Below are 15099 nucleotides of genomic sequence, written 5' to 3'. Positions count from 1 at the left end.
ATGTTGATTAATGTGCATTGTCCCATGTAACAAAAATATAAATAATATATCAAACTGCAACTTCCTATCAGGAGTTTTGTAATACATCTATAAACAAGCTTATTGTTGTGTCTAGTGCAGGGGTCCCCAAACCGGATCCGGCCCGCCAGCGTACAAAATCTGGCCCTCGGGAAGTCCCAAGTTTAAATTAAAAAAAATAATATATATATATATATATATATATATATATATATATATATATATATTTATTTATTTATTTATTTATTTATTTATTTTTAATTCAAATCTGTGCGTTCCGATCCATTTTCATACACCTTCTACTTTTAATGCATTTTCTTTATTTTCAAGACTATTTACCTTGTAGGTTGTCGCTGAAGGCATCAAAACAATGACACCTGTGAAGTGAATACCATTTCAGGAGACTACCTCTTGAAGCTCATCGAAAGAGAATGCCAAGAGTGTGCAAAGCAGTAATAAGAGCAAAGGGTGGCTATTTTGAAGAAACTAGAATATAAAACATATTTTTAGTTATTTCACCATTTTTTGTTAAGTACATAACTCCACATGTGTCCATTCATAGTTTTGATGCCTTCAGTGACAATCTATAATGTAAATAGTCATGAAAATAAAGAAAACTCATTGAGAAGGTGTGTCCAAACTTTTGGCCTATACCGTGTATACGTATATATATATATATATATATATATATATATATATATATATATATATATATATATATATATATATATATACAAACCCCGTTTCCATATGAGTTGGGAAATTGTGTTAGATGTAAATATAAACGGAATACAATGATTTGCAAATCATTTCCAACCCATATTCAATTGAATATGCTACAAAAACAACATATTTGATGTTCAAACTGATAAACCTTTTTTTTTTTTTGCAAATAATCATTAACTTTAGAATTTGATGCCAGTAACATGTGACAAAGAAGTTGGGAAAGGTGGCAGTAAATACTGATAAAGTTGAGGAATGCTCATATTTGGAACATCCCACAGGTGAACAGGCAAATTGGGAACATGTGGGTGCCATGATTGGGTATAAAAGTAGATTCCATGAAATGCTCAGTCATTCACAAACAAGGATGGGGCGAGGGTCACCACTTTGTCAACAAATGCGTGAGCAAATTGTTGAACAGTTTAAGAAAAACCTTTCTCAACCAGCTATTGCAAGGAATTTAGGGATTTCACCATCTACGGTCCGTAATATCATCACAGGGTTCAGAGAATCTGGAGAAATCACTGCACGTAAGCAGCTAAGCCCGTGACCTTCGATCCCTCAGGCTGTACTGCATCAACAAGCAACATCAGTGTGCAAAGGATATCACCAAATGGGCTCAGGAACACTTCAGAAACCCACTGTCAGTAACTACAGTTGGTCGCTACATCTGTAAGTGCAAGTTAAAACTCTCCTATGCAAGGCGAAAACCGTTTATCAACAACACCCAGAAACGCCGTTGGCTTCGCTGGGCCTGAGCTCATCTAAGATGGACTGATACAAAGTGGAAAAGTGTTCTGTGGTCTGACGAGTCCACATTTCAAATTGTTTTTGGAAACTGTGGACGTCGTGTCCTCCGGACCAAAGAGGAAAAGAACCATCCGGATTGTTATCGGCGCAAAGTTGAAAAGCCAGAGTCTGTGATGGTATGAGGGTGTATTAGTGCCCAAGACATGGGTAACTTACACATCTGTGAAGGCGCCATTAATGCTGAAAGGTACATACAGGTTTTGGAGAAACATACTGTATGTTGCCATCCAAGCAACGTTATCATGGACGCCCCTGCTTATTTCAGCAAGACAATGCCAAGCCACATGTTACATCAACGTGGCTTCATAGTAAAAGAGTGCGGGTACTAGACTGGCCTGCCTGTAGTCCAGACCTGTCTCCCATTGAAAATGTGTGGCGCATTATGAAGCCTAAAATACCACAACGGAGACCCCCGGACTGTTGAACAACTTAAGTTGTACATCAAGCAAGAATGGGAAAGAATTCCACCTGAGAAGCTTAAAAAATATGTCTCCTCAGTTCCCAAACGTTTACTGAGTGTTGTTAAAAGGAAAGGCCATGTAACACAGTGGTGAACATGCCCTTTCCCAACTACTTTGGCACGTGTTGCAGTCATGAAATTGTAAGTTAATTATTATTTGCAAAAAAAAAATAAAGTTTATGAGTTTGAACATCAAATATATTGTCTTTGTAGTGCATTCAATTGAATATGGGTTGAAAAGGATTTGCAAATCATTGTATTCAGTTTATATTTACATCTAACACAATTTCCCAACGCATATGGAAACGGGGTTTGTGTATATATATATATATTTATATATATTTACAGCCCCGCCAAATTGTTTTAACCTAATGCGGCCCCCGAGTCAAAAAGTTTGGGGACCCTTGGTCTTGTGGGACAGGTGAATGTTAAGTCGAAGACAATGTGTTTGTTTATAAATTATTTAATATTGTGTGCGGCCCGGTAGCAAATGCGTCACAGACCGATATAGGGGACAACTGATGCGACCCTGAAGGGAATAAGCGGTAGAAAATGGATGGATGGATGATTTGTTTTCATGAATATGCAGAAAATATGCTGATCATCGCAACTCCCTGAATACTGGGAGGAGAAAATGCACATATAGTCATTTAGCACACGCAGTGTGATTTATCAAGACATCTAGAAAGGACATGCAAGCTGGCAGTTGTGCAGAAATGGCTTTGAGAAAGGAAGTGATGGCACTGCAGCTCTGTCCTACGTACTGTATGTGAATCAACATATTTGGACTGTCAAAAATAACATTTTAAGTCATGTCATATCTATTTAGCAATTCTCCTTGGGGATTAATAAAGTATATCTGATTCTGATTCTCATATCCATCCATTCATTTTCTACTGCTTTCCCCTTTCAGGGTCGCAATATCATTTTATAATTATTCAGCCGCTGGATGACATAAGAGGCTGATCAAAACAAATTCAATGTATTCGTTTGGTGCCTGCCGTCCTGTTTTTAATGACGTTTGTTATTGGCATATCTCCTATATGGAAAAAAAAACGTTTTGCAATATGTATTTTCTTGCGTCTGAAACATTCCAGCGCACACACACAGTTATTACAAGCATCTTCCATGAGCGCACCTTCAGCACGCTAAAAAAAGTGGGTTCATTGTTCTGTTGTAAATGTCCAAAAATAAGGCCACAGGTAAGAGCATAGTGATATGAATGTGCAGTAAATGAGTGTTGCCATGGTGAATGCTGCGTAGTACACGCAAAACCTCATTTAAATGAGGCGGTCTTTGTACGCAAATCACACACCAACTAATAATACACACCATGTTATAGTTTGCTAACTGTTTATTGTGTGGTATTTGGATTTTAGTAGCTCAGGCCCTTTGTGTCTGAGACTCACGATCTGTTGTAGTTCATCTCGAATATGAATATGAATATAAACTGTCCCCACAAAGTTTTTTAAAAAGTACTTTGGCTCATTTACACCTTGTATTTCATCAAAAACATTGCCATTTAATATTCACTCCCTCTGCTTACTCCATGTTTCTGTTTCTGCAGATGCCAAAGCCTGTCCCTCCAAGGATTTCCAATGCCATAACGGAAAGTGCATAGCGCCGATCTTCGTCTGCGATGGCGACGACGACTGCGGAGACGGCAGTGATGAAGAAAAGTGCTCGTTCCCCAGCTGCGACCAGCACGAATTCCGCTGCAATGACTCGGAATGTATCCCGGCACTGTGGAGCTGTGACGGGGACCCAGACTGCAAGGATAAGTCGGACGAATCCATGGAGCGCTGCAGCAGGAGGACCGAACCCCAGAAACCTCGGTGCATGGTGAACGAGTTCCAGTGCGGAAGCGGAGAGTGTGTCCGTATCAACTGGAAATGTGACGGAGACGCAGACTGCAAGGACAAATCTGATGAGTCAAACTGTCGTAAGTAGACTTTTGTGTTCATTGTAGTGTTGTATGTTGTACCGGTATTAGTACAGAACCGCGATACTAATGAATCATATTCGGTACTATACCGTCTCTGAAAAGTATTGGTCCAGCATCCCCCTCCGCCCCCGTCGTCGTCACGTTGTGACATTGCTGGTTTTCGAGCAGACGAGAATGTTCGGCGGCACACAATCACGGAGTACTTACAAGCAGACACAGTGTGTAGACAGAAAAGGGAGAACGGACGCATTTTGGCTTGAAAACTAACGATAAAGGTGATGTTATGGTTTAACAGGGGAAGGTGACGGCAACTGACACCAGAGTGCAGTAATGTCCAAAGATTTATTATATATATACAGAGGTGGGTAGAGTAGCCAGAAATTGTACTCAAGTAAGAGTACTGTTACTTTAGAGATTTATTACTCAAGTAAAAGTAAGGAGTAGTCACCCAAATATTTACTTGAGTAAAAGTAAAAAGTATGTTGTGAAAAAACTACTCAAGTACTGAGTAACTGATGAGTAACATACACACACATATCATATATATATATATATATATATATATATATATATATATACATACATACATACACACACACACACACACACACACACACACACACACACATATATATATATATATATATATATATATATATATATATATATATATATATATATATATACATATATATATACACATATATACTGTATATATATATACATACATTGATATATACAGTATATAGTTTATATTTATTTATTTTGCCGTTTTTGTTTACATGTTAAAGGTGTTTTAATGAATATACATGCATGTTTAACACATATAGATTCCTTTCTTTCATGAAGACAAGAATATAAGTTGGTGTATTACCTGATTCTGACGACTTGCATTGATTGTAATCAGACAGTAGTGCTGATTACGTCCTCGTTTTCAAATGGAGGAGAAAAAAAGTTCCTCCTTTCTGTCTAATACCACATGAAAGTGGTTGCTTTTTGGCATCTTATTTGTCCAGCTTCCATATTCGTTTTCATACACTTTACAAGAAATACATTGGCGGCAAACTCCGTAGCTTGCTAGCTTGTTTGCGCTGGCTTTCGGAGACTCTTATTTTGAAAGCGCAGGCGCCATGGAGCGACACATTTATTGTGAAGACAGGAACTGTGCAGTCAGTCTTTAGGCTTTTGACGGGATGTACGGTTGAAATAAAAAAAGGGTCTTTTTTCCTTCACACTTTTGATTGATTGATTGGAACTTTTATTAGTAGATTGCACAGTACAGTACATATTCCGTACAATTGACCACTAAATGGTAACACCCGAATACGTTTTTCAACTTGTTTAAGTCAGGTCATGTGACCCCTGGCTCTGTTTGATTGGTCCAACGTCACCAGTGACTGCATCTGATTGGTGGAACGGAGTGAACGTCACCAGTGACTGTATTTGTTGAAACGCGGGCACTATGAAGGTCTGTCTGACAGACCAAAACAAACAAAGCGTGCATTAACAGATCGATAAAAATTAGTAGCGAGTAGTGAGCTGAATGTAGATAAAAGTAGCGGAGTAAAAGTAGCGTTTCTTCTCCATAAATATACTCAAGTAAAAGTAAAAGTATGTTGCATTAAAACTACTCTTAGAAGTACAATTTATCCCAAAAGTTACTCAAGTAGATGTAACAGAGTAAATGTAGCGCGTTACTACCCACCTCTGTATATATAGTCCAAATATATATAATAATCAAACAATACTAAATATACTAACTAAGGAAATGGAGTGTGACAAAATCCAAGAGTGTGTATGGTGTAAGACTATGTGTAGTATTTAACTGGAGCGTTTTACCATAATGTTGGAGGTGCGTGTTGAGAGGAGTGGTGCTGTCAGAAAAGGGCAAGGCAGGCAGGGTGTCCAGGGACGGAAGCGTGGTCGAGAGGCAGGAGCGAGTCGTCGTAGTCCGGGGCGAGCGAGGAGTCGAGAACCAGGGGGCGCGAGGAAGACAGGGAAAATCCAGGAGCACGACACACAGCGTGACTCGGGGATGCACACAGGGAACTGCGGGGTGAGGGAGGACACGACAATCAACACAGGGAAAGCACAGAGATCAGGACAGAAAGAGAGCATAAAGCTGGGTATCGGCTTACGGTACAGGAGACTATATTCCGGCGCCTGATGGCCGGTTCAGCAGGCTTATGAAGGCAGCTTCCTCATTACAGACAGGTGCGCCGATTGCCGGTGAATGATTGCAGCTGGCGGCTGCTGCAGAGCAGAGACATGCGCGGCACGTCCCTGGATGTGCGCGGCCGTGGGCGTGTCCTGAGGTGTCACACTCCGAGCGCAAGGATGAGGGCGCATTACAAAGTTTTAACACTGAAACCCACCGAAAGAGATGCTTTAAGACATGGCTAACGTCCATTCGCAGTCTGCAGTGTTTTAGCTACTTCTAAATCACTAATCCTCGCCTCCATGGCGACAAATAAAGTAAGTTTCTTACAAGTATCATCCCTGCAGGACGAGGAATAGCTAAACATGCTTCACTACACACCGTAGCTCACCGGCGTCAAAATGTAAACAAATGCGATTGGTGGATCTACACCTAACATCCACTGTAATGATACCAAGTACAGTAGCGTATCTGGTCGATACTACTATGATTACGTCGATATTTTTTGGCATCACAACATCTTTTTTCGTTTTTCTTTTACTTATATTATCTTTATAAACTCAGGAAATATGTCCCTGGACACATGAGGACTTTGAATATGACCAACGTATGATCCTGTAACTACTTGGTATCGGATTGATACCCAAATTTGTGGTATCATCCAAAACTAATGTAAAGCATCCAAACAATAGAAGAATACATTATTTCAAATGATTTTATGACATTTTAACAGAAGTGTGGATAGAACATGTTAAAAGAGAAAGTAAGCAGATATTAACAGTAAATTAACAAGTAGATTAATAATTCATTTTCTACCACTTGTCCTTAATAATTTTGACAAAATAATAGAATGGAAAATGACACAATATGTTACTGCATATGTCAGCAGCTAAATTAGGACCCTTTGTTTGCTTACTTACTACTAAAAGACAAGTTGTCTTGTATGTTCACTCTTTTATTTAAGGACAAACTTGCAATAAGAAACATATGTTTATGTACCCTAAGATTGTTTGTTAAAATAAAGCGAATAATGACATTTTTTGTGGTCCCCTTTATTTAGAAAAGTATCAAAAAGGACCGAAAAGTTTTGAAATAATTTTGGTACCGAACTTCCAAAATATTGGTATCAGGACAACACTAGTTGATTGTATTGAAAAAGTAGATTTACTCATTGGACATATTTAGTGACTTGCAGTTAGGGCTGGAACAACTAATCGATTAAAATCGATTATAAAAATAGTTGGCGATTAATTTAGTCATCGATTCGTTGGATCTATGTTATGCGCCTTTTTATCTTTTTTTTTTATAAACCTTTATTTATAAACTGCAACATTTACAAACAGCTGAGAAACAATAATCAAAATAAGTATGGTGCCAGTATGCTGTTTTTTTCCAATAAAATACTGGAAAAGATAGAAATGTAGTTTGTCTCTTTTATCCGATTATTAATCGATTAATCAAAGTAATAATCGACAGATTAATCGATTATCAAATTAGTTGTTAATTGCAGCCCTACTTGCAATGAAGTTTATGGCTGGTTGGGCACTGACCCCTTTGGAGCTTTTTTTAAAGTTTCAATTTGTGTGCTCTATCCAATGTTAATTAGGGATGCACTGAAATAAAAAAAACATTGACCTAAAACCAAAACACAGAAAGTAATGATTATATAGTTCTGTATCTTATAATGATACATATTGTGAAGCCAGTACAATTACAGTAGATGTTGGAGCATTTCATAGGGAAAAGTAATGACTATTGTTGGGTTCCCAATGGATTGAAGAAAGCTCAATGCTGACTTTGTCATTATAATGCCAGATTTGGGTTGCCATGCAACTGTAGTATCTGGAAAAGCAGTGAAGCCGTAACAGTGCGTGTTTGTTGTACTGTATGTGCACGAGTGGGAGGTCCTTTGATAAAGCATAAAGCCCATCTGGTGTCCTCTTCACCGTTTGTGGAGATGATGGCAGCCTCACGCAACATGAAAAACTCACAAAGACAAAGATCGACGCAGGGGACTGAGTGTCATGTAGCAGATGTGGCCAACATACCTGCACTCATTACATCAAATGGAGAACTCATTACACAATACCGGACCCCATCTGCCATGTTTGTACTGTGTAGTCATCAAACAAATCTTTTTTTATTGTTATATAAATTGTGAATTATCTGTTTTGACAAATGCAAAATAATTTTGACTAATCGACAACCTGTGATGTTTTTTTGTTGTTTTTTTTGTTTTTTTGGTGTTTGGGTTGTGGTTCAAAACATGGCTTACGTAACCCAGATTGCAAATTAATGATGGTATAATTTTAACTGTGTCTAAAAGCCTGCTCATAATAGTTGCATTAGTTAGGGGAGGTTGGAGGTACGTGCCAAATGATATGTATTAGTTTAAAATGATTGCCTAAGCTAGGAGAGCTGTAAAACGAGCAATGAGATAATCACTGCGCATATGCACCTTGTTCTCCCCTGCTGCGTCTCTTTGAACTTTATTAATTGCAGAAATATATCCCCTTTTTTCGGTTGTATTATATTTCCCGACCTAGGAATGAGTTATTTCTAATGCAAACTATGCATATTGGATACAAATGTGATATGTGCAACAAAATAGAAAACAGATTTTTCTGGAAGAAAGGCAATGTTAATCAAAATAATTGATGATTACAATCAGCAGGTAATAAATAACCATGAAAGGATGATGAGTATTTTTCTTGGTGATTGGCTCTAATCAGCTGAGCTCGGGTCCAGTTTGGCAAGAGACTGAGGACATCTAACACAGGTGTACATATCCCACAATTTTCATCCAGCCTTTCTGAATGTCTATGCTAAACTGGTATTAATAGACACTAAGTATGTAAAGTAAGTAAATAAACACACGTAACGAAATATTGGGACACCTTTTATCCCTACAGCTTTGCCTTTTCATGGAAGTACAGTTTGTATAAGAATCGATTATGTTCGCCTCCCATGGCAGAGACAACTCCCAAACACCATGTCTGAATAATTAAACAGCAAGTTAAAGAGGTAATAAATGTAATGAACATCCCCTTTGCTGTTAGAGCAGGCCCGGTTAGATGCCTGATAATACAGTAGGAAGAGGATTCATAAGGCCCCATTCATCACAGTTTACCTGACACATGAAACGTGATGAATGGGGGAGTGTTGAATATCTCAAAATGTGTTTTGTGGCAATTCCAACTTTGACCAAAGCATCAGTTGCTATGTAGAATGGCACTTTCCATCGTTTTCAACAGACTGTGTTGCAAAATGATTAACCCCGCCTTTCCTCTCACGCGAGACCCACCCAGGAAAAGGGCCATATGAATCCCTTCCCAACTGTAATAATGATTTCTTTAAAGTGAATAAACATCTTCAATAACAAATGTAAAATGTAGAGATGTCCGATAATGGGTTTTATGCCGATATCCGATATTCCAATATTGTCCAACTCTTCATTACCGATTCCGATATCAACCGATACCGATATATACATTCGTGGAATCAACACATTATTACCGTATTTTTCGGATTATAAATCGCTCCGGAGTATAAGTCACACCGGCAGAAAATGTATAATAATCACCAAAAATGATTCCCGGGCGCGGGACCGCTGCTGCCCACTGCTCCCCTCACCTCCCAGGGGGTGATCAAGGGGATGGGTCAAATTCAGAGGACAAATTTCACCACACCTAGTGTGTGTGTGACAATCATTGGTACTTTAACTTTATCTTTAACTTAAAGAAGGAAAAAAACATATATAAGTTGCACAAGAGTATATGTCGCATTTTTGGGGAAAATTTTTCGCCAGTCCCTTACAATTTTCTCGCTTACTCCAAACTTTCTTTCTGCTGCTCGATTGCCGTTTGCTGCTGCATATTTCACTACTTCCAGCTTGTAACCTGCAGTATATTATTTCCTTTTCGATGCCATTTTTGTTCAGCCCTTCTTAGTTTTTTATAAGTTACCGCCAATGTTGAAATGTTACATTTTCATAGGTACGGAAGTAGTAGCAGGTAGCATCTTATTTTTCACAATTTACTTCTGCCATGACCCGCCCCCGAAAAAATTGTATTGGTTGACGTGTCTGTGTGACGATTGCTGATATACGCCTAGTCTATTACGTGAATGAGATAAATAATATTATTTGATATTTTACAGTAATGTGTTAATAATTTCACACATAAGTCGCTCCAGAGTATAAGTCGCACCACCGGCCAAACTGAAAAAACCTGCGATTTATACGGTATGCCTAATTTTGTTGTGATGCCCCACTGGATGCATTAAACAATGTAACAAGGTTTTCCAAAATAAATCAACTCAAGTTATGGGAAAAAAATGCCAACATGGCACTGCCATATTTATTATTGAAGTCACAAAATGCATTATTTAGTTTTAACATGCCTCAAAACAGCAGCTTGGAATGTGGGACATGCTCTCTCTGAGAGAGCATGAGGAGGTTGAGGTGGGCAGGGTTGGGGAGGGGGCGGGTTTGAGGTTGGGGAGGGGGGGGGGTAGTGGGGTGTGTATATTGTAGCGTCCTGGAAGAGTTAGTGCCGCAAGGGGTTCTGGGTATTTGTTCTGTTGTGTTTATGTTGTGTTACGGTGCGGATGTTCTCCCGAAATGTGTTTGTCATTCTTGTTTGGTGTGGGTTCACAGTGTGGCGCATATTTGTAACAGTGTTAAAGTTGTTTATACGGCCACCCTCAGTGTGACCTGTATGGCTGTTGACCAAGTATGAATTGCATTCACTTGTGTGTGTGAAAAGCCGTAGATATTATGTGACTGGGCCAGCACGCAAAGGCAGTGTCTTTAAGGTTTATTGGCGCTCTGTACTTCTCCCTACGTCCGTGTACACAGCGGCGTTTTAAAAAGTCATGTATTTTACTTTTTGAAACCGATACCGATCATTTTGAAACCGATACCGATGATTTCCGATATTACATTCTAAAGCATTTATCGGCCGATAATATCGGCAGTCCGATTTTATCGGACATCTCTAGTAAAATGTGTTGCTAACTTTACCATTTGTCTGTGTTATGTTCCCCCAGCCGTGCTCACATGTCGACCTGATGAGTTCCAGTGTGGCGATGGTTCCTGTATCCACGGCACCAAACAGTGTAATAAAGTTCACGACTGTCCAGACTACAGTGATGAAGCCGGCTGTGTCAACGGTAAGCAGCACGCCACAGAAAATAAAGAAAAATAATGCCACTTAGATAAAGCATGTCCTAAAATCGCATGCGATAAATAGTGACATACTCTTGTACTTGCAATTGTATTTTGTAGTCTCTTATCTCTCTTGAGCTACCCTTAAAATATACCTACGAAATATATAAGCCCCATAAAAAAAAGTAACACATGACTGCACTTGGCTTCACTGGTTAGCGTCGTCATCTTGAGAAATGGTTTTACATTTAAAGAATGCATATGACGAAACAGACAGATATAATAAACAAACAAAAAGAAATGTTTTGAGCATAAAAAACGCAGTGTAAAACAAATTTTCAAAGTGTCATTGAACATACGAACTTTGTATCATCAGTAAGACAATCTAAGAAGGCTCTGTTTCCCTTTTAAGAAGAGGTGAAACAAAATATCAACATTACATTACACTCCATTGTTGTCATTAATCATACAGTATTTGTGTTTTGTGTACATATTCAAGAATTCAGGGAACTTTATTGTCATACCAACATTTAGTTCTTGTCATCCCAGATTTAGCCCACTGAGTAACACAAAAATGATAGTATGTACATAGTATTTTAAATAGATTAGGATATTATTGGAGTAGGTCATAAATAGCAGAATTTATTAGGAATATATTTTGAATATCCATCCATCCATCCATTTTCTTCCGCTTATCCGAGGTCGGGTCGCGGGGGCAGCAGCCTAAGCAGGGAAGCCCAGACTTCCCTCTCCCCTGCCACTTCGTCCAGCTCTTCCCGGGGGATCCCGAGGCGTTCCCTGGCCAGCTGGGAGACATAGTCTTCCCAACGTGTCCTGGGTCTTCCCCGTGGCCTCCTACTGGTCGGACGTGCCCTAAACACCTCCCTAGGGAGGCGTTCGCGAGGCATCCTGACCAGATGCCCGAACCACCTCATCTGGCTCCTCTCGACGTGGAGGAGCAGCGGCTTTGAGCTCCCCCCGGATGGCAGAGCTTCTCACCCTATCTCTAAGGGAGAGCCCCGCCAACCGGCGGAGGAAACTCATTTCGGCCGCTTGTACCCGTGATCTTGTCCTTTCGGTCATGACCCAAAGCTCATGACTATAGGTGAGGATGGGAACGTAGATCGACTGGTAAATTGAGAGCTTTGCCCTCCGGCTCAGCTCCTTCTTCACCACAACGGATCGATACAGCGTCCGCATTACTGAAGACGCCGCATCGATCCGCCTGTCGACCTCACGATCCACTCTTCCCTCACTCGTGAACAAGACTCCGAGGTACTTGAACTCCTCCCCTTGGGGCAAGATCTCCTCCCCAACCCGGAGATGGCACTCCACCCTTTTCCGGGCGAGAACCATGGACTCGGAGTTGGAGGTGCTGATTCCCATATATTTTGAATATAATATAATAAAATAAAACCATACAATACATTGTGGTCCTGGTGTGCATATACCGTATTTTTCGGAGTATAAGTCGCACCGGAGTATAAGTCGCACCGGCCGAAAATGCATAATAAAGAAGAAAAAAAAACATATATATGTCGCACTGGAGTATAAGTCGCATTTTTGGGGGAAATGTATTTGATAAAACTCACCACCAAGAATAGACTTTTGAAAGGCAATTTCAAATAAATAAAGAATAGTGAACAACAGGCTGAATAAGTGTACGTTATATGAGGCATAAATAACCAACTGAGAACGTGCCTGGTATGTTAACGTAACATATTATCGTAAGAGTCATTCAAATAACTATAACATAAAGAACATGCTATACGTTTACCAAACAATCTGTCACTCCTAATCGCTAAATCCCATGAAATCTTATACGTCTAGTCTCTTACGTGAATGAGCTAAATAATATTATTTGATATTTTACGGTAATGTGTTAATAATTTCACACATAAGTCGCTCCTGAGTATAAGTCGCACCCCCGGCCAAACTATGAAAAAAACTGCGACTTATAGTCCGAAAAATACGGTATACAGTATATATATATATATATATATATATATATATATATATATATATATATATATATATATATCAAAATAAAAACGATGACAGAAAACCAAACCAAATAAAAGCACAGTTATGTAACATGTTCTTGTTAAAATAATATAATACATATATTGAACAACTGTATTTGAGAACATCTTTCATTGTATGAATACTGTACATAAATGTGTATACATCCATTTTGTTTACTGCTTGTCCTCATTTGGTTTACGGGAGACCGTATACTGTGATATAAAGGAAAACAAAACAGATAATCAACAGTTTTAAAGAAAAATGAAGAAGGTTTAGGATTGGATCATCTTATACGCTTGTGCTTCTTTCTACTCCATTTTGAATGTGTTTACAACATGTTTTCTTGTATTGTGTACAGTTAGGCCTCGCCACATTTCACTTCATATATTGCAGCTTCGCCACATTGTTTTGGGAGGGGGAAGTATTTTTTAAGCATATTTTACACGTTTGCCCTAAATTAGGCATTTTCAAACATAAAATGGCTTAAGGAAGTAAAAATACTACAGTTGTATTGGCCACTAGATGAAACCAAACCAAATGTTAGCAGGCCGTTCAATATCGTGGCCTCTGATTGGCTCTTTCTCAGACAGCATTTCTATATTGGATTAATTGAATAGCTTTGTTGGATTAGGAAAATGCATATTGATCAACATATGAGCAAAGCATCACCGTAAATATGCCAGAATTAGCTACAAGAGCAAAATTGCATCTGTTGCCCTAAGGCAGGCACACATTTACAGACAATATCATGCGTACATTAAACTATGACTCACAATAAATATTCACAATGAAACAATCAACATAAGATGACCTGAGCATGCACTTTACACATTACTCTTTTTTTTTTGTAACATTATGTTATTGTTAAGGCTGTCAAAGTTAACGTGTTAACACGTGCGATTAATGACGTAATTTATTCAGACCGCACATGCTCCTTTTACCCGAACTGCCAATGGTTACATCAAAGGCGGAGTAGGTTGCTTTTGGGTAAGTGATTAGGGCAAGTCAAAAGTCGCTGGAAAGTTTCACTTCAAAATACACCCAAGTCTTTAGATAAAACTGTTAGCAAGTTTTAAATAAATAAATCAGGGGTCACCAACGCGGTGCCCGCGGGCAACAGGTAGCCCGTAAAGACCAGATGAGTAGCCCGCTGGCCTGTTCTAAAAAGAGCTCAAATAGCAGCACTTACCAGTGAGCTGCCTCTATTTTTTAAATTGTATTTATTTACTAGCAAGCTGGTCTCGCTTTGCTCGACATTTTTAATTCTAAGAGAGACAAAACTCAAATAGAATTTGAAAATCCAAGAAAATATTTTAAAGACTTGGTCTTCACTAACTGACAAAGAAACAGATAACAGATTTGGTGTCCAGTTCAAAGTGTGACATGGTTTATTTAAAAATTTGAGAGTTGACTTTTGTATTTTACATGAGTTATTATTTGTACAAACATGGTGCAAAGTAATTCATGATTTGTTAAAAAATGTTAGTGGCTAGCTAGTTAAAATGGGATATTGTGATTTCACAAGACTGTCTTAGAAGTGATCATTTGAAAATGTTCAATTTGAAAAATGTGCACTTAGAGAAAATATAAAAATAAAGTGTTGCATATTGATATTTATCTGTTTCTATATATATTTATTGTGAGAAATCATTAAGATGATCAGTGTTTCCACAGAGATAAATATCATTAATTATTAATAATAACAGAGTTAAAGGTAAATTGGGCAAATTGGCTATTTCTGGCAATTTATTTAAGTGTGTTTCAAACTGGTAGCCCCTGCGATGAGGTGGCGA

The 15099-nt window shown here is 38.7% G+C and overlaps 1 protein-coding gene across 6 annotated transcripts in view; it reads left to right on the top strand.

Annotated features, from left to right (window-relative positions):
* lrp8 (low density lipoprotein receptor-related protein 8, apolipoprotein e receptor) overlaps window positions 1-15099 on the top strand; it is a 447631-nt gene that overhangs the window by 303135 nt on the left and 129397 nt on the right. For all 6 annotated transcript variants that reach the window (XM_061975707.2, XM_061975706.2, XM_061975705.2 and 3 more), the window contains exons 5-6: window positions 3579-3953; window positions 11164-11286. In XM_061975707.2, coding sequence (XP_061831691.2) covers window positions 3579-3953; window positions 11164-11286 — 498 coding nt within the window. The remainder of the gene's footprint in view (window positions 1-3578; window positions 3954-11163; window positions 11287-15099) is intronic.

This window comes from Nerophis lumbriciformis, linkage group LG14 (genome assembly GCF_033978685.3).
Source record: "Nerophis lumbriciformis linkage group LG14, RoL_Nlum_v2.1, whole genome shotgun sequence".
In the NCBI taxonomy this organism is placed as follows: Eukaryota; Metazoa; Chordata; class Actinopteri; order Syngnathiformes; family Syngnathidae; genus Nerophis; species Nerophis lumbriciformis.
The sequence above is the reverse complement of the archived record's forward strand: the minus strand, read 5'-3'. Positions and strand labels throughout refer to the sequence as shown.